This window comes from Halichondria panicea, chromosome 8 (genome assembly GCF_963675165.1).
Source record: "Halichondria panicea chromosome 8, odHalPani1.1, whole genome shotgun sequence".
Classification (NCBI taxonomy): Eukaryota; Metazoa; Porifera; class Demospongiae; order Suberitida; family Halichondriidae; genus Halichondria; species Halichondria panicea.
The window spans coordinates 4,929,658-4,956,848 of record NC_087384.1 but is presented as its reverse complement, the minus strand read 5'-3'; the positions used below and the strand labels follow the sequence as shown (position 1 = coordinate 4,956,848).

At 43.5% G+C, this 27,191-nt stretch overlaps 4 protein-coding genes and 2 long non-coding RNA genes across 7 annotated transcripts; 1 reads left to right on the top strand and 5 right to left on the bottom strand.

Moving 5' to 3' along the window:
• Window positions 1–914: 914 nt before the first annotated feature.
• LOC135340302 (uncharacterized) lies at window positions 915–1,820 on the bottom strand. Its single transcript, XR_010396293.1, has 2 exons — window positions 1,300–1,820; window positions 915–1,248 (listed from the first exon to the last, which is right to left on the bottom strand). It is a non-coding gene; the product is annotated as an uncharacterized LOC135340302 (long non-coding RNA).
• Window positions 1,821–3,674: 1,854 nt separating this feature from the next.
• Window positions 3,675–5,747, bottom strand: LOC135340293 (uncharacterized). The gene is made up of 5 exons (XM_064536618.1): window positions 5,706–5,747; window positions 5,002–5,504; window positions 4,886–4,918; window positions 4,697–4,827; window positions 3,675–4,569 (listed from the first exon to the last, which is right to left on the bottom strand). The coding sequence occupies exons 2-5, from the start codon at window positions 5,495–5,497 to the stop codon at window positions 3,751–3,753; spliced, it is 1,479 nt and encodes a 492-aa protein (XP_064392688.1). The 5' UTR covers window positions 5,498–5,504; window positions 5,706–5,747; the 3' UTR covers window positions 3,675–3,750.
• An 8,593-nt stretch (window positions 5,748–14,340) lies between these two features.
• LOC135340557 (uncharacterized) lies at window positions 14,341–16,097 on the top strand. Its single transcript, XR_010396399.1, has 2 exons — window positions 14,341–14,627; window positions 15,909–16,097. It is a non-coding gene; the product is annotated as an uncharacterized LOC135340557 (long non-coding RNA).
• Window positions 16,098–16,744: 647 nt separating this feature from the next.
• Window positions 16,745–19,010, bottom strand: LOC135340282 (uncharacterized protein K02A2.6-like). Its single transcript, XM_064536606.1, has one exon. It carries the CDS (start codon window positions 19,008–19,010, stop codon window positions 17,019–17,021), a length of 1,992 nt encoding a protein of 663 aa, XP_064392676.1. The 3' UTR covers window positions 16,745–17,018.
• Window positions 19,011–19,983: 973 nt separating this feature from the next.
• On the bottom strand, window positions 19,984–20,913 carry LOC135340292 (uncharacterized). The gene has a single exon (XM_064536617.1). The coding sequence runs from the start codon at window positions 20,911–20,913 to the stop codon at window positions 19,984–19,986; it is 930 nt and encodes a 309-aa protein (XP_064392687.1).
• A 51-nt stretch (window positions 20,914–20,964) lies between these two features.
• LOC135340273 (cytadherence high molecular weight protein 2-like) lies at window positions 20,965–27,181 on the bottom strand. Of its 2 annotated transcripts, none has more exons than XM_064536596.1 (10): window positions 26,964–27,181; window positions 24,512–26,799; window positions 23,726–23,941; window positions 23,604–23,675; window positions 23,296–23,370; window positions 22,701–23,245; window positions 22,210–22,359; window positions 21,816–22,065; window positions 21,457–21,756; window positions 20,965–21,275 (listed from the first exon to the last, which is right to left on the bottom strand). In XM_064536596.1, exons 2-10 carry the CDS (start codon window positions 26,757–26,759, stop codon window positions 21,238–21,240), a joined length of 3,894 nt encoding a protein of 1,297 aa, XP_064392666.1. In that variant the 5' UTR covers window positions 26,760–26,799; window positions 26,964–27,181; the 3' UTR covers window positions 20,965–21,237. The 2 variants fall into 2 exon arrangements, with proteins under 2 accessions (XP_064392666.1, XP_064392667.1); XM_064536597.1 differs by having other exon boundaries at window positions 23,726–23,932.
• Window positions 27,182–27,191: the final 10 nt, after the last annotated feature.

Sequence of the window (27,191 nt, the reverse complement as noted above, 5' to 3'; positions counted from 1 at the left end):
GTTTCTGGACCTGGTACAGGATCACTTCAGTTATAAGTAACGTATGTGCAAGTTCTGTTCAAGCTACATTTTGCTCGCTTTTATTAGACAAAGAAGCTTTAACACCGAAAGCTGCCACTATTAGAAGTACTGACTTGTTATGTGGAGGCTACCCATGTTGTAAACGCAGTGCTAGAGCATCCAGGTAAGCAGACCCAGTCACAAGCTTGTTCAAGCTTCTTAGCTTTTGCTCGACAAAGAAGCTTTAACATCACAATCTGTCACTATTTAAACCAAGATATTGTTGTGTGAAGGCTATCCATGCTGTAAACGCAGTGCTGTGGCATCCAGGTGAGTAGATATACTCGTGACAAACAGACAAACAAACAAACAAACAAACTAGAGCACTAAAGTGCTAACCCTCGGCTGGTACATGGTGACATGATTAAAAAGAAACCAGAAATATAATGCAGTGCATATAGTGATGTTGTTATCATGTATGACTTGCACAGCAACTCAGGAGCAATAAAACTAAACCAGACTGGAGGCATGCTGAAACATTTGAGAACAGGTAGTGGTACTATAGATAATTATATGCACTATGGATTAGGATCACAGTAAAGAAGCCTGGAGTCTCAGAGAAGTATGGCTCCAGGTTCTGCATGGAGTAGGATCCCAGTCGAGTCAGCAGCAGGAGCTATAATTCAAGCTTCTACTTTAGTGACCCTGTTCCATTGTTCCTGGTATATACAGCTTTCTACTTTAGTGACCCTGTTCCATCCTTCTTGGTACAGGATCACTTCAGTTATAAGTAACGCATGTGCAAGTTCTGTTCTAGCCTCGATCCCAGGCCGAGTTTTCGCTTTTATAACGGTTAGGCGAACAACTGGGCCTGGTACTAGTTGTCTGCGCATGCGTCAAATTTTCATTGTATATTTGTGGTCGGCAAAAATATTTAATAAATCAATAATGGAAATTTGTACACAGAAAATGCACAGAGTGAGTACACAAAAGATGCACATAGGGAGCTGCTTCACAAAGGCCTGGGGAGTTGCCAGTTGTGCTGCAGCACAATTACAGTGACCCAGGGAAACTTCAGGATGATTGAATGCCTTCAAATTACGTTTCAAAAAGATTTAGCAGGCTGCTGGACTTCTCTGATTCTAGGCCCCAACTCGTAACTCATTGCTTGAGAAAATATAGATTCTCTTGATGTCTCTGAGCTACCCAGCAACGCTCGAATGAGCAGGTCATACTCCAGTCCTGTGTCTGTGAGTATAGGACAATATTAAAAGAAACCAAAGACGGTTAAACCCTTACCTCAAACTGTCCAGTCTCGTCCGTTAGTATAGCCAAGAGGAGCACTGTTGGGATAGCTGGATATTAGCCATTGCTCCTGTACAGAGAAGTAGACATTTTAAATACGTGTAGATCTATACATATTAAATTTCTCGGTTATAGTGTCATTGTCGACGAGCTGATGATGGCAGCACCAAGTTCTCTAGCTCACACTCTTCACTTGATCCACCATATTAATGATGAAACTATAGTCTACCTACATTCTTGCCAAACATGAACAAGACTTGATAGCATAGCCGGCCATAGGGCCCACACAAAAATATCTGACCTTAACAAGCTTGACAAAGCTTTATACCTCTTCCCTTGTTGTTCAGTCTTCAGAATAAGCTTCAGAGAAGAGAGAAGCTTCAGCTAAGAGCCATTCCAATCGATTCCAATAATGATAAAACGGGAACTGACTTCTAGTACACGATAGTACACAAATATAAATGTCACGAAAGTGAACGAGAATATCCATTCGTCAGAATCTGACGAACGATTGACGCATGCACAGACAACTAGTACCAGGCCCAGTTGTTCGCCTAACCGTTATAAAAGCGAAAACTCGGCCTGGGATCGAGGCTAGTTCTGTTCAAGCTACATTTTGCTCGCTTTTATTAGACAAAGGAGCTTTAACACCGAAAGCTGCCACCATCAAAAGTGCTAAGTTGTTGTGTGGAGGCTACTCATGCTGTAAACGCAGTGCTAGAGCATCCAGGTAAGCAGACCTAGTCACAAGCTTATTCAAGCTTCTTAGCTTTTGCTCGACAATGAAGCTTTAACATCAAAATCTGTCACTATTTAAACCAAGATATTGTTGTGTGAAGGCTATCTATGCTGTAAACGCAGCGCTGTGGCATCCAGGTGAGTAGATATACCTGTGACAAACAAACAAACAAACAAACAAACAGACCAACATACTACTATACCCGTGGCCGCCCACGCGCGCCTCGGGTAACAAACCAACAGACTACTATACCCGTGGCCGCCCACGCGCCTCGGGTAACTAGAGCACTAAAGTGCAAACCCTCGGCTGGTGACATGATTATAAAGAAACCAGAAGACTGATATAATGCAGTGCATATAGTGATGTTGTTATCATCATCATGCATGACTTGCACAGCAACTCAGGAGCAATGAAACTAAACCAGACATGCTGAAACATTTGAGAACAGGTAGTAGTACTATAGATGTATGCACTGTGGATTAGGATCACAGCAAAGAAGCTTGGAGTCTCAGAAGTATGGCTCCAGGTCCTGCATGGATCCCAGTCAGCTAAAGCAAGCTTTCTACTTTAGTGACCCTGTTCCATTGTTCCTGGTATATACAGCTTTCTACTTTAGTGACCCTGTTCCATTGTTTCTGGACCTGGTACAGGATCACTTCAGTTATAAGTAACGCATGTGCAAGTTCTGTTCAAGCTACATTTTGCTCGCTTTTATTAGACAAAGGAGCTTTAACACTGAAAGCTGCCACTATCAAAAGTACTAACTTGTTGTGTGGAGGCTACTCATGCTGTAAACGCAGTGCTAGAGCATCCAGGTAAGCAGACCTAGTCACAAGCTTATTCAAGCTTCTTAGCTTTTGCTCGACAAAGAAGCTTTAACATCAAAATCTGCCACTATTTAAATCAAGATATTGTTCTGTGAAGGCTACCTATGCTGCAAACGCAGCGCTATGGCATCCAGGTGAGTAGATATACTCGTGACAAACAGACAAACAAACAAACTAGAGCACTAAAGTGCAAACCCTCGGCTGGTGACATGATTATAAAGAAACCAGAAGACTGATATAATGCAGTGCATATAGTGATGTTGTTATCATCATCATGCATGACTTGCATAGCAACTCAGGAGCAATGAAACTAAACCAGACTGGAGGCATGCTGAAACATTTGAGAACAGGTAGAGTAAACCACTGAAGATCAGCCACCATGATAAATCGGCCGCTTGTACGCCAACACAGCACTTGCAAATTGATTTATTTTTGCTACTATATAGAGCTCTTGATGTGATGTTTCTATGAGCCAAACGAGACTTGCAACCAACGTTGTGTTCCGGAGTTAGAGTTAACTTCCCAGCGCTGCCGAAAGTACATATATTCAGCCAATTGCATGTATTTCTGGCACAACGATCTACTCTAGAGTAAGGAGACACGATCCAGCTAAGATTAACTTCTAGTAGTAGCTAACTATGTCTACTAGCTGCATGCAAAATATAAAACTCTGTGGTGCAGCTGTTCCACTACTAGCCACGCTTTTTTCTCACAAATTTACTGATTGAAATTCGGCCACGCCCCATTGCAGGTTATAACATCATTAGCCTCGACTCCAACCGCCCCAACTATTATAAGAGCAATCCTCAACGATTATATGGTACCACAGACAAAATAGACAAAATAGACTACAAAAAGAACATAAAAACAATATTATTATTACTGGCTACACGACATACAAAACCATGTTTTTTGAGTATCATTAAAAACAGCGTTCGGAATGTTTTCGCAATCCTGGTGGTACCATTTACTGCAACTGTCACATGACGCCATATCCCCAAACCTCGATGTGACTTCCACATCAGAATATCGGCAACTACAGTATACAGGAACCTGCGTTTTTGCGACTATTGTCTTGGGGCAATCCCTTTTTTTTGCAGCTCGTGGGAAGCGTGACAGTTCACGATTGTTGAAGCAACGCTCCAGATGAACTCTCATCATCGATTCATCGTAGCTGATTTTCAAAGGGTTTCGACCAGAACATAAATCATAAGCCATAGCGATGGCAAACAAACCACAAGAATCACCAGTATACTGAAGTTGAACATTCACAACTTGGATTGTGAAACGGTCTTTCATACAATGGAGAATCGTGCAAGACTGTTCAATAATGGTAGGGCCAGGTTCTATGTGAAGACTGTCATACAGCTGTATTTTACTTGCATCAGATGATAATTTATTTGATAAGCACGCCCAATGAAATCCTCCAACATGAATTATTTGCACAAATTCATGAGCTGACGATCTCCACTGGAGATTTTCAAGCAAGTACATAGTATCTTGAAGTCCGTTTTGATGAGGGAATTCTCTTCTGAGCAGCATATTTGCAGCAGAAATATGATTTGCTGACAGCCAAGCATTACGTTGAAGGGCTTGTTTCTCATAAAGAGAGAGACCAAGATCACTAACCCAATCTTTTAAGCACGGATTTGTTTCTGAGTCATCAAGCAATGATTCATTGGATACTTGAAAGTGTACCTACAGATACAATGACATACATAAGCATCATAACAAATCTTACCCCACGAAAATTACCCGCTGTATGATATACAACTCTATGATATTATCCTATGGAGTGTAACTGCACAAGTAATACATTATTTACCTTATATGCCTTCGAGTCACCAGCACGTGTACTAAAGGGCGTAGATTTGACATTCCTTGCAGCACTTTCCCCGCTGCTTTTCACTGGGCTCTCAGGATCAATGACAACAACAGGAGCTTGGTCGTCTGGAGCTGCATTTTACCATGAATATACAGTCAGTACAATACATGCATGTACACAAATACAAACCTGTTTTCTTTCTCCCAGTCTGAACACTCACTCCTATAAATGCACATCAGAATCACGTGGTAACAAAACAATGAGACCCACACATATACAAGTACATGCACATGCACATTACTCACCATCCGTGGCTTTTGCTCTTGCTACAGACAATTTAGCAGGAATTCGCAAAACTAGTTCCGAGTGTCGCTTTGTGAAGCTTTCATACCAACCATGAGTGACTGTGACCTTGACTCCTTTACGGTCGCACACTCTTTGCACAATTGCAATTACATTACTTCTGGTTTTAGGAAAGCCAACAGAGGCACATCTAATCAAGAACCTGGTCAGTTCTGCTTCTTCTGCATCAGAGAGATACTTGTTTGGGCCACTTTTGGCACCAGGAAGAGTGCTTCCTCGATAGTAATCGCCCAGTGTGGACCTAGGAATACCATATTCTTCAGCAGCACGTCGTTGACTCAACGTACCATTTCTAATAGCTGAACAAGCAGTGCTTACGGTTTTCAAATCCCAATGCTTGTATGAGGGTGGGCGATTTTTTGAGTTAACTTCACATACAGTCGCAGCTTTCTTAGTACGGCTATAAAATATTCTTTCTTTTAGCGGTACTTCAGCCATATGTAACCTACAGAATAAGCAAAGACAAAAATAAATGTTCAGCACCATAATTGTGGGGTTCTAAGTTTGTCTCAAAGTGAAGTGAAGCTGTTGTTATTACAATACTAAAAGCACACTGTAAACCATTGCCAAAACATAGATACAAATATGGCCATGAAGCTAGCTAGCTCATTAATTACCTAGAAGCGAGCCTAGAAGCACCTAGTACCTGGAAACACGTCTCACACAGTAGCACTTTCGATTTATCCACGTGGCAAGATAGTTTTGAAAGCAATGGGCGTGGCCGAATTTTAATCAGTAGATTTGTGAGAAAAAAGCGTGGCTAGTAGTAGAACAGCTGCACCACAGAGTTTCATATTTTGCATGCAGCTAGTAGACATAGTTAGCTACTACTAGAAGTTAATCTTAGCTGGATCGTGTCTCCTTACTCTAGAGAAGATCGTTGTGCCAGAAATACATGCAATTGGCTGAATATATGTACTTTCGGCAGCGCTGGAAAGTTAACTCTAACTCCGGAACACAACGTTGGTTGCAAGTCTCGTTTGGTTCATAGGAACATCACATCAAGAGCTCTATATAGTAGCAAAAATAAATCAATTTGCAAGTGCTGTGTTGGCGTACAAGCGGCCGATTTATCATGGTGGCTGATCTTCAGTGGTTTACTCTAGTAGTACTATAGATGTATGCACTGTGGATTAGGATCACAGCAAAGAAGCTTGGAGTCTCAGAAGTATGGCTCCAGGTCCTGCATGGATCCCAGTCAGCTAAAGCAAGCTTTCTACTTTAGTGACCCTGTTCCATTGTTCCTGGTATATACAGCTTTCTACTTTAATGACCCTGTTCCATTGTTTCTGGACCTGGTACAGGATCACTTCAGTTATAAGTAACGCATGTGCAAGTTCTGTTCAAGCTACATTTTGCTCGCTTTTATTAGACAAAGGAGCTTTAACACCGAAAGCTGCCACTATCAAAAGTACTAACTTGCTGTGTGGAGGCTACTCATGCTGTAAACGCAGTGCTAGAGCATCCAGGTAAGCAGACCTAGTCACAAGCTTATTCAAGCTTCTTAGCTTTTGCTCGACAAAGAAGCTTTAACATCAAAATCTGCCACTATTTAAATCAAGATATTGTTCTCTGAAGGCTACCTATGCTGCAAACGCAGCGCTATGGCATCCAGGTGAGTAGATATACTCGTGACAAACAGACAAACAAACAAACAAACAAACTAGAGCACTAAAGTGCAAACCCTCGGCTGGTGACATGATAATAAAGAAACCAGAAGAGTGATAATGCAGTGCATGTAGCATGTATGACTAGCACAGCAACTCAAGAGCAATAAAACTAAACCAGACTTGGAGGCATGCTGAAACATTGAGTGGTACATGTCACAGTAGACATGCACTGTGGACAGGGATGACAGCAAAGAAGCCTGGAGCTTAGACTTAAGAGGTATGGCTCCTGCCAGGCAGGAGTATAGGATCCAGAGTCAGCCAACAACCAGTCACAATTTTAGCTTTCTACTATAATTATATTTGGTAAGGATCACTTCAGCTGCAACTACGTAATCAAGGCCACGTGTAGCTAGCTAGCTGCCAACGTGCAAGTTCAAGCTTCTTAGCTTTTGCTCGACAATGAAGCTTTAACATCAAAATCTGCCACTATTTAAATCAAGATATTGTTGTGTGAAGGCTATCTATGCTGTAAACGCAGCGCTGTGGCATCCAGGTGAGTAGATATACCTGTGACAAACAAACAAACAAACAAACAAACAAACTAGAGCACTAAAGTGCAAACCCTCGGCTGGTGACATGATTAAAAAGAAACCAGAAATATAATGCAGTGCATATAGTGATGTTGTTATCATGTAGGACTTGCACAGCAACTCAGGAGCAATAAAACTAAACCAGACTGGAGGCATGCTGAAACATTTGAGAACAGGTAGTGGTACTATAGCACTGTGGATTAGGATCACAGTAAAGAAGCCTGGAGTCTCAGAGAAGTATGGCTCCAGGTTCTGCATGGAGTAGGATCCCAGTCAGCAGCAGGAGCTATAATTCAAGCTTCTACTTTAGTGACCCTGTTCCATTGTTTCTGGTATATACAGCTTTCTACTTTAGTGACCCTGTTCCATCGTTTTCTTGGTACAGGATCACTTCAGTTATAAGTAACGCATGTGCAAGTTCTGTTCAAGCTACATTTTGCTCGCTTTTATTAGACAGAGGAGCTTTAACACCGAAAGCTGTCACTATCAAAAGTACTAACTTGTTGTGTGGAGGCTACTCATGCTGTAAACGCAGTGCTAGAGCATCCAGGTAAGCAGACCTAGTCACAAGCTTATTCAAGCTTCTTAGCTTTTGCTCGACAAAGAAGCTTTAACATAAAAATCTGCCACTATTTAAATCAAGATATTGTTCTGTGAAGGCTATCTATGCTGTAAACGCAGCGCTGTGGCATCCAGGTGAGTAGATATACCTGTGACAAACAAACAAACAAACAAACAAACAAACAAACAGACCAACATACTACTATACCCGTGGCCGCCCACGCGCGCCTCGGGTAACAAACCAACAGACTACTATACCCGTGGCCGCCCACGCGCGCCTCGGGTAACAAACAAACCAACAGACTACTATACCCGTGCCGCCCACGCGCCTCGGGTAACAAACAAACCAACAGACTACTATACCCGTGGCCGCCCACGCGCCTCGGGTAACTAGAGCACTAAAGTGCAAACCCTCGGCTGGTGACATGATTATAAAGAATCAGAAATATAATGCAGTGCATATAGTGATGTTGTTATCACGTATGACTTGCACAGCAACTAAGGAACAACTAAACCAGACTGGAGGCGGCATGCTGAAATATTTGAGAACAGGTAGTGGTACTATATGCACTGTGGATTAGGATCACAGCAAAGAAGCCTGGAGTCTCAGAGAAGTATGGCTCCGTCCTAGATCCCAGTCGCTAAAAGCAGGAGCTATAATTCAAGCTTTCTGCTTTAGTGACCCTGTTCCATTGTTCTTGGTATATACAGCTTTCTACTTTAGTGACCCTGTTCCATCGTTCTTGGTACAGGATCACTTCAGTTATAAGTAACACATGTGCAAGTTCTGTTCAAGCTACATTTTGCTCGCTTTTATTAGACAACAAAGCTTTAACACTGAAAGCTGCCACTATCCAAAGTACTAACTTGTTGTGTGGAGGCTACTCATGCTGTAAACACAGTGCTAGAACATCCAGGTAAGCAGACTCAGTCACAAGCTTGTTCAAGCTTCTTAGCTTTTGCTCGACAAAGAAGCTTTAACATCAAAATCTGCCACTATTTAAATCAAGATATTGTTGTGTGAAGGCTATCCATGCTGTAAACGCAGTGCTGTGGCACTAACAGACTACTATACCCGTGGCCGCCCACGCGCCTCGGGTAACAAACAGACCAACAGACTACTATACCCGTGGCCGCCCACGCGCGCCTCGGGTAACAAACCAACAGACTACTATACCCGCTGGCCGCGGCACGGCCTCGGGTAACAAACCAACAGACTACTATACCCGTTGGCCGCGGCACGGCCTCGGGTAACAAATAGACCAACGGACTACTATACCCGTGGCCGCCCACGCGCGCCTCGAGTAAAAACAGACCAACAGACTACTATACCCGTGGCCGCCCACGCGCGCCTCGGGTAACGACTACTATAACCCGTGGCCGCCCTTCTTCTTCTTCTTCTTCTTTGTAGCCTCCAAATAATGAAGAGTAGCCCATTGGGCAGACGAAAAAGAATATTGAAAATGGGTATTATTATAACACGCAGTAAGAGGGTGGAGCTTTAAACCAATGTGCTTGTGAGAAGGAGATCAGCGCGGGTTTGCCTTAGATCTTTGATGAAGAGCAAGAGCCACTCTTGCGCATGGGCAGCTTTCAGCCAGACAAGGCCTTGCAGGAGATTGTAGAGGGTGTCATGTAGTGCCCTTGGGTCGTGGGGGAGGTGAACACTGATGCAGGATGGGGCATCCTGCAGGAGAGCAAGTCTGCGCATTGAGAGAGCAGGGCAACTTACTAAAAAGTGTGAAGGTGATTCTTCTTCAGTGTTGCATAGTTTGCACGATGCATCACCGGGAGAGATATTTCCTCTGTTGCGATATCTAAACCTGGACGCATCCAGCTCGAGCCCGTCACAGCCCACTAGGAGCCTGATTCTGAAATTTGAGGGGCCATGCATAGAACGATCCAGCTGACAGCATGACCATAGCATTGAAGGGCGACCTAGAAGGGCGGGGAGGGATGAGATAGGGAGATTTGTGCATGTGTCTGTCATCTTGACGTATTGTGTGACTAGTGCAGATTTCTTTGCAGCAGTCTTAAAAGACCCTTTGTTTTTCCCGTTTGAGATCATAGACGAGAGTGAAGGGTAGCAACGAGATAAGACTAGTGTGGACCATGTTTTTAAGAGACCTGATGGAGAGTCGGCGAGAAGTCTTTCTACCATAATCTTTTTCGGGAGATCTTCTGAAGACATGCATGCGATAGAGTTAATAAAACAGAGCTGTCTGCAGTCCACCAATGCCGAGATCTCCAACGAGCCAATAAGGCTGGTGAGGGCGAGTGACGGACATCTTGTAGGCAGGCCTTGAATTGTGCGAAGTAGTTTCCTGTGAGTTCTCTCCAACATGTTGAGATCGCTCTTTGTTAGGGACCAGAGTTCTGATCCATAGAGCATAATTGGAAGGCAGAGTGAGGAATAAAGCTTGTGAGAGGTGATTGGGTGGAGGCAGCCGAACCTCGCGCCCACAGAATTCAGGGCAAAGAAGGCACTCCTACCCGCAGAGCAGCGTCCCGAGATTCTGAGGGAGCCAGAAGAAGACACTAAGCGAAGGACACCAAGGTGTTTGTAACTATCTACCTCCTGGATAATTCCGAACAAACAGAGAAGGAACGGGACTGGCGTCCAGAGGTACGTGATCTTGTTGATTCACCAAATACCATGACTGCCGACTTGGAGGAGTTAATTTCATAGCGCCATGTACTCGTATAATGAGAGACGATATTAAGAAGCTTCTGTAACCCTTCAGGTGAGTCCGCAATGAGAGCAAGATCGTCTGCATACATTGGGGAGGGACAGTAGACCGAGCCAACCATTGCACCTAGGCCGCAGTCATGTAGTTGGGCAAGCAGATCATCAACAAAAACTGAGTAGAGAAGCAGAGACAGAATAGCACCCTGACGAACTCCTTGGGAGATAGGGAAGATTCTTGAGCGAGACCCTTTGAGAAGAAAGCAGGACGACAGACGAGAGTACCAGTGGACCAGAATGTGCCAAATTCTAGGGTGTATACCCTTTTCTTGAAGTTTCACAAAAAGGCCTTTATGCCATACCGTGTCAAAGGCCTTCTTCACATCAAGAAATGCGACGAAGGCTTTCTTGCCACACTCCCTGAGAGATTGAACCGGTTCTTGAAATATGAAGGACGTGTGAATTGAGCTGTAACCAGGTCTGAAACCTCCCTGAAGAGGGCTGAGAGATACTCCTTGGTGCAGTATCTTCTCTAAAAGAAGTTTCTCAAAAAGTTTCCCAACATTAGATAGGAGAGAGATTCCTCTATAATTTGAGGGGTTCTTGAGGTCCTTGTCAGCACCTTTTGGAATAGCGGTGACTAGACCAAGGGTAAGCAGATCAGGGATGTAGCAGGAAGCAAGCATAGCATTAAAGATTCTGCACAACTGAAGCTGAACTGCCGGACCAGAGAAGCACAAGTGTTCTGTTTCAATGCCATCAGGACCAGGTGCTTTCTCACGTTTGAGAGTATCTATAGCGTTGGCAATGTCAGATTGGGTGAGTAAGATATCTCCACCCTGGGTGGAATCAAGGAGGTCACGAAACCTATTGTTTACACTTTGCAGGTTGTCGGAGTCAAATAGTGGGCTATGACAGGGGGTACCAAGTGTTTCAAAGTAATTGGCCCAGCCTTCTAAGAGGGTGTCACCAGAATACGAAACATCATTATATACAATGGTGCCAGGGGAAGTTGAGGTGGAGGGAGCGTAGAATCTTTTGATTTCTCTGAAAAGCTTCTTAGAATCTTTATTGGCCAGGTCTAAGTTTAGTAAATATTGCTCTTTGAGCGAGTGACGATGCTGGCGGAGCAATTTCCTGAAGTGGGATTTCTTTGACTTATAGATTTCTTTGAGGGGATTTGCCGGGGCCATTGGTTTACCAGCAGATTTCCAGTGACGAAATGCTGATTTCGACTCAGAGTGGGCAGATTTGAGGTACATAGACCAACCTGGAATAATGTGTTTTTTGTATTTCTTCAGGGGGAGGCCCTTTAATGCCGTGTTATTCATTAAGCGAATCAGGTTAGAGATCGAAGAGTCAATGTGAGAGGAGCAGCCCGGAGCAAGAGGGAATGACCAACTATTGACTGCTGTCTCAAGGGGTGAAGTGTATCTCTCCTCTATTTCAGAACTAGAGAGCTTCGACCAATTCACACGAGGAGTTGAGGAGGAAGTGGTCATGAGAGAGGGAGCTGCAGCAAGGGTGATTTGGATGGTAGCCGAGATTGGAAGGTGGTCAGAGGTATTCAAGGGGCACTCATCCAAAACTTTAGCGGAGGTGAAAGCATCTAAGAAGCGGGAGTGGCATAGGATATGGTCAATGGTTGACTCGCTGTTATGAGCCTCGCTGATATATGTGTGGGAGTGAGTAGAGGAGCCGAGGTACAAGTGGACAGAGGTGAAATTCCAGCGAGAGAGGTATTGACGAAGGATCCTGCCCTGTTCATTCGGATCCCCAAAGATGCCAGGGTCCGCATTGATGTCACCGAGAATTATTACCTCATTTTCGTAGCCGAGTAAATTAATCAGAGAGTCAATGTAGTCAAGGCATTCCCTGAAGGTATCCGTGCAGCCCGATCTTGAGGGGAGATAGACACCTAGGAAGCAGATAGGGAGAGGGAGTGTTCTTAATTGCAGCCCCACTACACGGTGTGAGAGGGATGTGTCTAGTTTTTTGACGAGGTTCTGGAGTGATTTCTTGAAGAGGATAGCCACACCGCCCTGTCCTCTTAGAAAGTTAGGACGACACCAGACTGGGTCTTCCCGAGAGGGGGAGGTTGAAGAGAAGCACAGAAAGTTTTCTGATAAGGATGAGAGCAGATGTAAATCGTAATCATGAAGCCAGTGTTCTGATATTGCGAGAAGATCATGTGACATTAATAGAGTGCGTAGATAATCAGAATTTGATTTGAAGCCTCTGATATTAAGGCAGCATACATTTAGAATTGAGGTTACTTGATTACATGGAGTGATGTGCATGTTGTGACTAGGGTTTAGTCCACCCCCTCCAGCTCTGAGTTGGGGGGAGTGGACTGCTCTCTGCCCTCTAAAAAAAGATTATCCTGGGGGGTGGCATGAGTAGACAAAGGATTGTCTTCCGAAGGCACGAGAGGGTTAGAGATAGAATTCTGGGAGGGAGGACCATCTGGTTCATTGGGGACATCTCCCCCTAAGAGGGGTGGATTCTCTGAAGGCGGCCCTAGATCAGAGAGCCTGGAGAGAAGCCGCCAGTGTGAGGGGCATGACAGTGAGTCCCATTTCTCATCGATTACCGAAAGACACTCAGGAGGCGCTAGTATGGTGAGCCACCATTTCTTTTTCCCTGCACTATTCAATTTGATGCTCTTTTTTATAGAGACCGACATATCAGTGTCTGCCGGGAGGAGAGAGAGGACTGCGTCTTTGACAAAGTCAGTCGGGCAAGAGAATTTAGTCCCCCATACAATCCTGAATGATGAAGGACCTCTTAACTGAGAAGAAGCTCTTCCATTTACTTGCTGCCCAGCGCCACCATTGGGAGGCTTTGTGGAGCGAGGCAAGTGATTTTTGGGGACAACGATTTTTTTTAAGGCAGAGAGTTCCTGTACAAGCCTGTTATTAGATTCCTCCAGCGATATGACATGAAGCTTGATTGCCTTGAGCTCTAACCCGTGAGAGGTTTCCATATTGGAAATCTTGTTCGAGAGATCAGCTATTGCTGACATGAGCGACGAAATGTGAGCATTGCTGATAGGGGAGGTGTCAGTAGAGCTGATAGGGGAGTATCAGTAGAGCATATGTGGCAGCGGAAACAAACGGAGGTGGCATCTGCTTCCGAGAGACCGACACATTGTGAGTGGGACCATTTGAGACAGGCCTCGCATTCCACCATAAGACTCCCCTCCTCCACAGTAGAACCACAGCTGCAATTTACCATCTGCTGAGTTTCAAGAGAGGGAGGGACTGTGGGTCTCCCAGTCGAAATCGTAGGTTTCTTTTTGGAACTTGCACCGGCAGAGGATTTGGTCTGTTTAGACTTACAGGCCACACCTTGGGGTTGAGAGTTGGATGATGCGTTTCGGTTTGATTTCCTCGTTTTAGTCTCCATTATGGCGATTGCTGAATACCAATAACGAAATCGCAGGCGTCTGACGAATACTTCAAAAATTTAACCCACTGGTCTACAAAGCAAAGCCTTAGTAATGGCCAACTCCAACCAAATCCCAATACCGCACGTATAAGACACACGATTAAAACACACAATAATCTCAAACACGACAAACAAACAGGATAGACACACAACAGGCACGACCGCGATGAAATTATACAACAATTAGAACCAAATACCAATACTACGGATACCATACAACATATAGTTACTCATCACAGGAGTATATCATAGAGTATATCTTTAATAGTGTAGAGCCAAATTCCAGGTTCTTATTAGCAGGTCCCTGAACAGACCCTCATACACAGAATCTGCAGCCTCACGGAAAAGACAGTACAGCACGTATAATGTATTTTATATCCCGTTGCTATGTTGTTGCCAAGTGCAATATGAAGCATATTGCACTGCTGAAAAGTCATATTGCACTGCTGAAAAGTCATATTGCACTGACCACCGGCAAAACGCCCCTCTGGCATAATTAAATTAAATATTTTATCATGAGAAATAACAAGTATCAAAGTAAGTCCAGCCATGCAGGAATGTTCAGCACTGCTGGAGTTTCTTCTTTGCAACCATGCAGGTTTTTAAATCGTCCCAGGCTCATTTTGTGAAGATTCTGTGTTCCTAGACCTAGTCCTCCACTTTGATGCACGGTCAATTCTAGCCTCGATCCCAGGCCGCACTTCCCGCTAGGGAAGTGGGCCTGGTATCGACTGCTTGCGCATGCGCTAATATCCCCGGTATCTGCTCTGATAGCTACCCTTAGCCTGCTATGTTAACAAAAGACTCACAGCCTGCAACAGTGTGGATGACAATCGTCTGAAAGGAGTGACGGCTGATAAGAGCCTATATGGACAGGCCACGCCCATTTAACACTAACTTTGGTGAAAGTCTACTATACTACTGCTACTGATTCTATCAGAAGAAAATAGCAGTACAACAAACCTACACAGCTCTGTTTCTAGCTAGCTAGCTATATAGCTCTGTGTATGACTTTTAGAATATTTTCTCTGATGTATCCAGTATTATAGAAATATTTACGGGTAAAAAATCCAATATTATAGTATTATAGAAATATTTACGGGTAAAAAATCCAATAATTTGGCGCATGCGCAAGCAGTCGATAGCAGGCCTTCTTTCAAATAGACTCGCAAGCCACTCCCTTTTCTCTGATTGGACGGGGGCGGGAGAAAAGGGACTGGTGACTCTGGGACACATTTTGTGTCTCTACCAGAATTTGGGTAGAGATTATTCATTGATTTTTCCACGTGATCCAAAAATTGCGTGAGGTTAAGTAGAATTGCGTAGCCTGCAAAAGTGATCGCGGGCTTCTTAGCAACAGTTTAAGAATGGATGCTAGTGCTAGAAAAGAGAAGATGATGGAGTAATAACATCATCAGGCATTCAGCTAGGATATAGTCATCTAAGACACCAGCAGAGATTAGCTTGTTTTAGTTTTACGTGATGAGAACTGGCAGCCGAAAGTCATTGGTTGCCTAAAGCTTTTAATAACCTGTACAATACAAGACAGATAATGGCAGACGGCAGCAGTTGAATTGAGAGTAGTCAGACTTGTACAAGCTGTCTTAAATCCCTGCCACTCCTCGGTTCCAAAGAAGGACTGCCAAGATTTCTACGTTCATCAGCTGTTCCATGCTAATCCACAAGTTGTGGCACAACAGACACTGGTACAAGGATCTATAAAATCAAAAGGCTGGCTAGATAGATCTGTATACTTGTCTTCTGTGTGCTTTAGCTTTTGACACATCAGAATAAATTGGATAATCTGCACGTGACATTAATATTTAATAGCATTCCTGATTTACACAAGCTGTAGCCCAGAGTCACCAGTCCCTTTTCTCCCGCCCCCGTCCAATCAGAGAAAAGGGAGTGGCTTGCGAGTCTATCTTTCAAAGGCCGGTGAAGGAGGCTAGGTCAATTCTGGCTTCACCATATAGCACTAGAAGCGGCTCTTTTTGCAGGGGGCTTGAGCTGTTTTGCAGCAGTGTAGAGGCGAACTTCTTTGGCTTGGTTGTGATGCCGAGGATAGTGGAGGGGGCTGTTCGAGCAGCAGTTACACTGAGTAGTATAGTGGGGTGGGGCTGTTTCTTCGCAGCAGTAAATGGGGTGGGGCTGTTTCTTTCCAGCAGTAGCGGGGTGGGGCTGTTTTGCAGCACCAGAAAAGTGGGGTGGGGCTGTTTTGCAGTGGTTTCAGCGTTGGAACTCCAACAATTTTGTGTCAAGCCATTCGTCGGTCATGCCAATCTTATACGCTGCATATACTGGCGTCTAGGAGGAGAGAGAAGAGATGGAGCTGTGTCTAGAGTTGTCTTTGTCATCTTTTTGTGCAGTTTATATTGTTACTAAGACAGTGTTATGTTGCTATGCCCTCGGGATATAAACTAGTTATTACACGTGCACTCGGGATGCATGGAATATATTGCACTCAGCCCTCGGGGCTGGCGCCCTCGTGCTTCAGTGCAATATATTCCATACATCCCTTGTGCCCGTGTTATAACTATAACATAATGTATACACATACCACAGTTCATTACCTGATCAGCCATCTTGTCAAGTTACAAAGCTATAGCTTATAATAGTGCAGAGCTTTAGTAGTGCAGATTAACATGCCCCACCCCTTCTTTAGATGCCCTTTGCAGAGAACATAATTATGGGTTGACCTTTTCTTAAATATCAACAGAAGCCATACAAGTATTATTTAAAGTAAACTAGAGCCTTAATTGTCGTGTATTGACTTAGTTAGTTCAAGCACGATAAGTAATAACAATCATTCAGAATTACTTGCACAAAGAGACTGATATTAATGACAAAACTCAAGTATAAATACAGCAACACAGGAAATAAATATTGACGTCACAATACATAAATTATACAATAAGAACAAATACTCAGTACACTACATTCCTTCCCCCTTACATTGAAGGTCTATCAACTAAATGTCACAGTTTTAACTTATAAGTCCATTATACGAACGAGGGGTCATACCACTCCACTGGACGGCGAGCCCGCTTCGGATACTCTTTTCAACTATCTGGTGGGATGCCTTCAACATTCTCATCAGCCTTTTGTTCCGAAGTGGATTCAATGTTAGCCGGCACAGTCGCTTTTTCGGGGGCATCCTCCGGTATGCAAGGTTCCACCCTCTCGGTTTCGACATGCCTCTGTCTCAATTGGTCAATGTGACATTTCCGGATCCTGCCACCTTCCAGTTTCACTGAATAGGAAACGTTTCCTCGTGAGCTCAGCACAACCCCAGGGATCCACTTTTCTCCAGAGGGCATATTTCTAACAAATACCATTGACCCTTCACTTAAAACTCGTAACTTTGAATGGTTATCGTGATCTTTTTTCTGTCGTGATTGTTGTTTCTCAACCCTCTCTGCTGTATTAGGCCGTAGAAAATCGAGTCTCGTTTGAATTCGTCTTCCGAGTAACAAGTCAGAAGGAGCCTTCATTGTGGTAGCATGAGGGGTCACTCTATGTGCAGCAAGAGTTTTGCTCAGCCTAGAACGAAAAGTTCCTTCCTGATTCTTCTTCAGTCCTGCTTTGACGATTTGCACCGCTCTTTCGGCCAATCTGTTTGAGGCAGGGTGGTATGGAGCTGTCGTGATGTGGTGAATACCATTGGCCTTGAGGAACGCTGCAAACTCAGCACTGGTAAAACAACTTCCATTATCCGTCACCACAGTCTCTGGCAGTCCAAACTGAGCAAACTTCTCTCTGCATGTTTCGATTACAGCCGTGGAAGTTGCTGTGGATGTGTGAATTGCTTCGATCCACTTCGTGTGGGCGTCAATCACTACTAATACCATTTTTCCTTCTACAGGGCCAGCATAGTCCAAGTGTAGACGTGCCCAAGGCCAGCTCCAGGAGTGCAAAGGAGCTTCGGTTGGCTCAGCTCGGATCTTCTGACATGGGAGACATTGTTTCACGGTTCTCTCAATGTCCTGATTGATTCCTGGCCACCATACGTACATGCGGGCTAAAACCTTCGTTCGGACAATTCCTTGGTGTCCCTCGTGTAATTGTGTGAGGACTGCTTCTTGGCACGGCTTTGGAACTATGACCCTGGATCCCCACAACAAACATCCTTCGAAGGTCGATAATTCATTCTTCTTGTCAAAATAAGCTCTCAGCTGTGGTTGACCGGGGATAGTTGCTCTAGGCCAGCCCTGATTCACATATTGTGATATCGTGGAGAGCACCGGGTCCTTCCGCGTGGCTTCAGCGATTTGTTCCGCGGACACAGGAGAGTTTTCGAGATGCGTTGCCAATAATACTAATTCAGCTGGTTCGAGATGTTTCTTGGGTTGCTTGGCCCGTGGCAAGCGTGACAATGCATCAGCGTTTGCATGAGCTGTAGTGTTCCGGAAAGTGAGCGTATATTCGAACATCGACAAATAGAGTGACCACCTTTTTACTCTGGCTGATGCTTGGGGTGATGTAGACTTGCACTCACTCAGTAGTCCCAACAGAGGTTTGTGGTCTGTGATCAGTGTGAAGGGGTGCCCAAACAAGTAGGAATAGAACTTCTTGACTCCAAAGACGAGGGCTAGCCCTTCCTTCTCTAGCTGAGCATAGTTCTTTTCAGCATCGTTCAAGGTCCTCGAGACGTATCCAACTGGTCGTTCGGAACCATCTGGCCTCGTATGGGCGAGTACTGCCCCAATATCGTACTGAGAGGCATCACATGCCAACACAATCGGCAGTGTTGGGTCGAAGCGAACTAAAAGGTTTGAGGAGGTTAGCAACTGTTTGGACTTTTGGAACGCTTCTTCTTGGTCTGTAGACCAATTCCACGTTGTGCTCTTTTTCAACAGGGTGTATAGCGGTGCTAGAGTAGTGGACAGGTTCCCCATAAATTTTCCGTAATAGGTTAGAAATCCTAAATAGGACTTGAGCTCTGTCACGTTCTTCGGTTTTGGTGCCTCTTGGATAGCCTTCATCTTGCTCGGCATAGGGTGTAACCCTTTCTCATCCACAACATGTCCAAGGAAAACAACTTGCGGCTCCATGAAGTGGCATTTGGTCTTTTTAGCTCGCAGTCCAGCTTCGGTAAGTCTTCTCAGCACCTCTTCTAAAGAGTTCAAATGCTCGACATTGGTTTAGAATGTCATCCATATACACGACAACACCTGGAATGCCACGAAGCATTTACTCCATTGCCCTTTGGAAGAGGCCTGGTGCAGAGCTGACACCATAAGGCAAGCGAGTGTACCTAAATAAGCCTCTGTGAGTGTTGATCACTACGTACTTCCGAGATTGAGCGTCCAGCTTCATTTGTAGGTACGCCTGTTTAAGATCAATGGTAGAAAATGTTTTTCCTTTCACTAAACCGGCAAACAGATCTTCTACCCTCGGTATTGGGTAACGGTTCAGTTTCGATACTGAATTCACAGTTGTTCGGAAATCGCCACAAATTCGGATAGTTTTCTTGTCGGCCTTCAATACGGCCTTCAATACGGCCTTCAATACTGCCACTATGGGTGCTGCCCAGTCGGAGTACTCAACGGGCTCCAGTGTGCCCTCAGCAACTAAGCGGTCTAGTTCATCTTCAACCCCTTTTCTTTTAGAATAAGGTATGGTCCTGGCTTTGTTGTAACGAGGCTGGGCATTTGGATTGATTTCTAAATGGGCTTCATACCCCTTGAAGGTGCCTTGGCCATCTTCAAATATCTCACTGTACTTCTCTAGTACCTTGGGCAACCCAGCAGGCTCAGTATAATAGATAGACTGCCAATCCAACCTAATAGCCTTCAACCAATTCCTACCAAGCAATGTGGGACCATTTCCCTTGACAACAATCAGTGGTAAGTCAGCGGTTTGACCTCCATATTCAACCTTAACCACAACACTACCAACAACAGAGATAGGTTCTCCCAAGTAAGTCTGTAGTCTGACCTCAGATTGTACTAGTGGGTGTTTGGGGAACAACTTAGAGTATAATCAGCTTCTCCCATGAGGCTAACAGAGGCACCTGTATCTACTTCAAAATCTAGGTCTATATACCCCACTCACAGACATTGTTACTCTGATGGGTGGTGACCTTTCTCTCCTCTTGACTTGAGAGATATCAGCCACCATCTTGATGTAGTCTTCGGCATCTTCACTCTCTGAAGTAGTTTCTTCCTCTAGGTATCGAACGTTCTTTCTTGAGTGCTTGGGCCTCCATGCCTCTGCCTGCTGTAGTCGATTTCTACACACTCGAGCAATGTGGCCTTTCTTTTTGCAAAAGTTGCAATATTTGTCTTTAAACCGACATGTAGTCGGTAAATGTCCCTCAGTACCACAGCGTGAACATTGTGTCAGTTTATTGGCTGTCTGAGTCTCTTGTCTCTCCCTGCCAATCTGAAATACTGGCTCTGTCTTGATAGGGACAGGCTTCATCTCCCTTAGGTTAGCGTCTGACGTCTCCACACTCTGGGAAATCTCTACTGCTCTCTGGTAAGTCAATGCTCGCTCTCCCAGGAGTCTTTTCTGTGTTGCCTCATTGTTGATTCCGCCGACTATTCGGTCTCTTAACGCTGCATTCAATGATGCTCCAAAGTTGCAATATTCTGTCAGCTTCCTCAACTCAGCTATGAACGCTGACACTGACTCTCCTGGTTGTCTTGATCTGCCGTAGAATCTGAACCTTTGGATCACTTCTGATGGCGGTGGACTGAAGTGACTCGTCAGTACTGCCGTCAACTCCTCGAACGTCTTAGTGGAAGGTTTGTCTGGTGAGAGAAGGCTTCGCAGGATGTTGTAGGTACGCTTTCCCACCACGGACAAAAACACAGATCGTCTCTTCTCGGCCATACCCTCTCCTACCATCTCATTTGCTAAGAACATCTCTTCCATTCTTTCTGCATACTGCGGCCAATCGCCTGCCTCAGGCTCGAAAGCCTCTATGTGCCCCATCAGCGTAGTTGCCATGATCCGTTAATCCTCGTCGCCACTATCGTGTGTTGACTTAGTTAGTTCAAGCACGATAAGTAATAACAATCATTCAGAATTACTTGCACAAAGAGACTGATATTAATGACAAAACTCAAGTATAAATACAGCAACACAGGAAGTAAATGATGACGTCACAATACATAAATTATACAATAAGAACAAATACTCAGTACACTACATTAATCACATTGAAAGCATTTTGTTAGTGAGAAATGTTGTTTGGATTAATACTCATGAAAGCATTCACATAATATTGATAATAGCTAGTAACACTCAATGATTATTTTGTTCTCAATGTTGTTACATGGAGGATGTTCTGAGCTTCTTTCTGGACAGGCCTGCATGTGCAAGGAATAAATAATGTTGACCAGTTACTTCAATACACTGTACGCTGTGTCTATTATAATTACTACACTGGTACAGAATTTACGCTGTAAGCTTTTTTAACTGATAACAAAATGAGCATGTTCGATTACTATTCGCAATGGCCAGCCTCAACATAATTATCAATACATGTACCTTTGTATTTCTCTTTAATTTTATCGGCTAGAACGTCTTGTTTGACAGTGTCACTTCTGAGGCCCTTGCAAATGTCACTCCATGTACGAGAAGATGAAGATCGCAACCAGTGAGTCAGCATTTCACACAAGCGATCTGTATTGCAGCTTTCCTTAGATTTTATACCTTCAAGGATGCCAGGTTTAATATGCAAAGCGAGGCCCAAATAAAACCAACTCTTTTTGGCATTGATTAATAAAGAAAAAACATCTTGCAAATCGTCAATGCATAATTGGTTTTCATCTCTTTCATTATCTTCACCTGCGTACAACGAAGTAATAGTAACCAACAGAAGTACACGTATTACTGCATGTAAGTACCTGCCTGACTTGACGGAACTTGGCTTACTGATGGTACTGTGAAGACAGAAGTAACTCGTCTCCGTTCTTTGTTGGGAATGTATGTGTCAATTTCAATCTGCATTTGGTTTGGTTCATCAGCACCATCCAGGGTGACCAAGTAAGAGCAAGCAGGGACCTCCACTCCAAGGTCTCGTGTTAAGGTAGCTTTCAATCGTCGAGATCTAATCTTTCTGCCAGGTTTGAATGAATCCACTCTACTCTGACGTATCTGCAGATTTTACGCACATGATAATTTAATCAAACATAATTATGTATAATTATAATCTCCTGTATATATAATTACAATATACTATATCGAGTATATTATACAGTGTTGACAATTTTACAATGGTTGATACAGAGTTCAACATACGCATGGAGTGACGGTTGGTAACAGATTCCATTCTCCAATGGTTACACCACCGGCCATTGGAATGTCTAGAATTATTTTGTCTTTCTTGAATTCTACTTCCAAGTGTGACCTCTCTTTTGCTCCCAGCTCTTTAAAATAATCCTTAGTTGCCTGAAACGATCAATCGTTAATTAAAACAAGATGCTCATAGAGCATATCCTGTGCGTTGAGCTTCATTGCACAGCAAAAAACGGATGCAAAAACTTTTACCATAATGATGGAATGATCGTGAAAGCAACGATTAGAAAACAGCGTTCTTTGCATGTCGCCTTCAAACATCGCCTACAAGTTTCAATTATAACCACTATTATTTTAACTACTGCAGTCCATGAAAGTGTCCTGTTCACTCAAACAGGACATTTTTGTGTCCACACACACACACCAATAACTCTACCCCTGCTGCGCGGGGTAATATTTATAATAGCTAATTTATATCTACAATTTAGACTTACAGTGATGTGGGCTTCAACATCCCATGTGATGACAAAATGAATTTCCAGTGTTCGGGGATCACATTGCTGATAATACAGACTGGCAATGTATCCTCTTTCCACATCCTCTCCTGTCACAGCCAGACCACTGAAGTGGTTCAGCTCCAGTGATCCATACGAGCTGTATACTGTGAACGAGCCACGCCCTTCAAGCTGCTTGAATGTGTAGGGCAGACTCTCCTGGGAGCAATGTGCTCTCACAAATGAGAGCTTGGTGGAGCTGGTCATCTTGGCACAGTGCTGTATCTCAACTGTCAGCTGCTGTTGGAATTGACCCGAGGGATAAGGACGCATCCAGAAGACACTGCTGACCAACTGGAGATTGTCAGGAAACTGGTACTGTCCAGCTACACTGGCCTTGATATCTAGTCGACACTGATCAACACCAGCTGGCAGGGAGCCCTGGGGTATGGTGAGCTTGAACCCATAGCCAACCCAGTGGAAGGTTTGGGGTGAGTTGGTGATGATCACACAAGTGTTGGCCACCACTTCAACACCAGGGAGGTCTGAGTGGAGGTAACAGTATAGAACAATGCAAATGAGGTACCTAACTCACTGAATGGTATTGCATGATGCTGTACAGTAGACAGTCCCAAAGGTAGTAGCTGTGAGACTGGTTCTTCACTTTTCACTGCAGAAGAAAATTGATGTAAACATTCACAGCTACAAAAAGACATACGATTTTCTCTATATAGAGTACCTTGTTAAACCCGGTAGATATAATTGTACAAACATGTAAGTACACGTATGTTATAGCCTCGTTCCCAGCTGAGTTGTCTCTAAAATAACGCTAGGCCATCAACTACAAAAAAAATCGGCCCAGGACAGAGGCTAGTATAGCTATAGCTGGATTCTATCACTCACCATCAGTGGTCTGTGGCTCAGCTTTGGTTTCCTGTTTAATATGCTTCAGGGTAGATGAGAGCAACTGATGATCTGCAAAGATCGTGTTTATGTGTATCTTATGCACACAAGCTGTTTCAAACCATTGCCAGATGTTGGTTCCTCTTTAATAGTCTCTGGGTTCAGTTGTTCTTCTTTCACCTTCTCAGATTTCAAACGAGCAATCTCTTGCTCAAGGTTGTTGTTTGTCTTCTTGAATTGAATATTCTCCTTCATCAATAGAGTATTAGCACTAATGCACTCAGCCAGCATGTTGTTCAGCCAGAGAATTTCTTGCTCTGGTGTTTTATCTGTGGAATCTCGAGCATGAAAACAAAGTATAATTGTATAGGATATACCACACCTAAGAGGAGGATATGCACCCATATATCCTCCGAGTAGGTGTGTATACCACGTGACCGCAGCACTATAAAAGGACCTCCCCCTAGCAACAATTCAATCCACGATGCAGACTGCAAGACTATGATGGATTTTGCAGCCGTTAAAGAGCTAGTTGAGCTATGCTCAAGAGCTTCCTTGGTCCAAGCGTTTACCATTCGACGTCCCTTACTGGAGTTCCAAGCTCTTCTTCGATAAAATGTATTAAACCGCGCCCATGGACCCATGGAAGCTTAGCCATCTTGTTGGATAGCACCTTTTGTGTTTCTGCCGTCGCTTTGAGTCTTAGTACGGTCAAGCATGGCTCTTTTCTCTTTGCTTACTTTCTTGAACAAATGAAAAAACTAAACAACAACTTGAAAAACTGTGCATGCCTGGGGCTGTATGCTAATATTCTATATATCCTACAGTTGTTGACCAATGAGATCAATTAGTGGTGACGTAAGTGTGGTATAAATACTGTAATTATACTAGGGCACTAAGTTACTTACCAGAAGACTTATTACTCACATCGATTTGGCCAGTAAACGTATCCATCACCTCAAGTTCTGCTTTTCTATCAGGATCAAATTCAGATTGCTCATCCATAGATTCCACTCCAGATGTCATTGAAGATGCCGAATCCAGTATCCAAGACTGGATTGACAATTCAAACATTTTTTTCCCCTCTTGTGCAAAAAGTAAATGTTTTTCAGCAATTTGTACTTGAGCTTCCAGTTTTTCTTTAGTTTCATAAAGTTCTTTAAATTGTTCCTGTTCTTCATCTTCTATTTTAGTTTGAGACGATATGTGTTGTTGCTTAAGCTGCTGGTTTTCAGACTCCAATTTTTTCTGATTCTCTCGTACAAGAGCAAGGTCTTTATCCTTTAGCAGTGCTTCCTGTTTAGCAATTTCTGCTACTGCTTGAGCCAGTTTCACTTGGGTGTCACAAAGTTCTTTGAATCGTTTGTTTTCAAGCGCCTGTTGGTCGTTTAACGTCTCCTTCAAGGATACAATCAATTCCTTACTTTTAATGTCTTTTTTCTTGTGATCATTTTGAAGCTTGCTGACAGTTGACTCCAACTCTAACCTCTGATCTTCAAATGTTTTAATTCTGTCCTCGAGCTTCTGCTTTTCATCTTGATTTTGTTTTTCAGCAATTGATAATTGCATTTTCGCCTTTTTAACTTCGTGTATATTCCCTTTCAATAGAGATTCAAGAATTGCAATTTCATTCTGGTAATCTTCTCTTGTTCGATTAGTTTCCTCCTCTTTATCGATAAGTTGATGCTCCAGTTTCTCATGTTCTTCTCGAAGGTGAGCAACCTCTTCTTGGAGTTTAGAATCGTGGTACTGGAAAGTTGCCAATTCCACCTTTAAATTGGTGATGAGTGTATTCTTTCGCTTATTTTCGTGAAGAATTATATCAATAGAAGTTTTAATTGGGTCTCCACTGTCCAGAGATTTCGCTCCAGATTTCTGACTTGCTGGCAACGTTAACACTATTTCTTGTTTCTGGTGACATTTTACTTCCTCTATGGCTTCAGAAATAGATTCTTCTTGCTCACGAAAAGTGTCCACAGTCAGATCTTTGTCCTGCCCATCAAGTCCACCCCCTTGAACAGTAGTGTCTGTGTCAGGAAAATTGACAGCAGAGGCTTGAAAACCTCCTTTTGTAGTTTCTGCCTCTTCAACAATTGGGACAGAATTTGTCATATCTCCATCAAAACCAAACTCTTGCTTTGATTCATGCAGTTGCTTAAGCTTAAGCTGCTGGTTTTCATCCTCCAATTCCTTCTTAAGCTGTTGCGCACGAGCAAGATTTTCTCCCGTTAACCGTACCTTCTGTTTAGTAATCATCGCTTCAGCTTGAACATATTTTACTTTAAGTTCACACAATTCTTTGAATCGTTGGAGTTCAAGTTCCTGTTGGTGATTTAACTTCTCCTTGAAGTGTAAAATCAATTCTCTCCTTTCGATTTCTTTCTTCTTGTGATCATCTTGAAGCTTGCTGACAGTTGACTTCAAATGTATTCTCTGATATTCAAGCGCTTTGAGCTTCTGTTTCTCCTCCTTGTTCTGTTTCTCAACTGCTACCAATTGACTTTTGGCAACTTTAACTTCATCTTCTTTCACTTTCAATTGGTGTTCTCTGGTTTGGAACGTTTCCACTTCTATATCGTGAAGTTGCTGCTCCAGTTTTTCAGTTTTTTCACGAAAGTAATCAATATTTTCTTCGAGCTTAGATTCATGCTGGCACTTTTCAGTCAATTCCAACCTTAAACGTTCAATTAGTCTATTCTTTGGCACACTTTCACGAACAATAGCCGAGGCTTCCTCGTCCAGGGATTTATGAATGGATGGAAACACTAACACTGCTTTAGAGACACCTTCTTCCTCAGCAGTAACGACAGCCAGGTTATGATTGTCCTCGTCTTCCCTGTTGATCTCACTGCCTTGAATACTTGTATCTGTGTCATCGCCTAAGGCTCTCTTGAGTGGGATGTATGTGTGGGCAGAATCAGGAAAATTGACAATAGAAGCAGTTTCCACAGTTGAAGTTGGCAAATCTTTTTCGATGCCTGACTCTTTCGAAGTGTCCACCTCTCTAATAGCAGAGCCTGTTATCAATTTTCTTGACTTTTCAATACCCGACTCTTGTTCTGCTGTAAGCACAACGTCGAGTGGTTGATTTTGGTTATTTTGTCTTCGAGAATCGGAAGCCTCACTTGAGGTTGATTTACTGCTTGCATTAGACATGTTATACTGCTAACCAAGATATATTAGTCCTTTTCTTCACCTGTGTGTGCAAAAGGAGAGTATTAGTCTACATTGTAGCTATATAGATATTTAGAAGGGGGTGAGTCTAATCAGAGATTATCTCTGGTCTATTAATGCTCAAAAAGCTATAGATCTAGAGCTAACTAATAGTTCTAGTTCTTTAGTCATTTCTAGATAGGATACCTCGCGTTAATGGCTGCCAGGAGATCTATACAGTATACTAGATCTAGATCTAGCTGGTGGTGATTAATTAGAGGCCACTAAAAGCACCCGCTTCACATGTTATTACCGGTGTCAGAGGAGGCTGGAACCACTTAACCTTAGCTAATTAAGGTCACTAATTGGATTTTTCACAAACTTCTCTTGCAGACTACTTCTTCCTTAGTTGTTGGTGTCTGCAAGCTTTTAAAG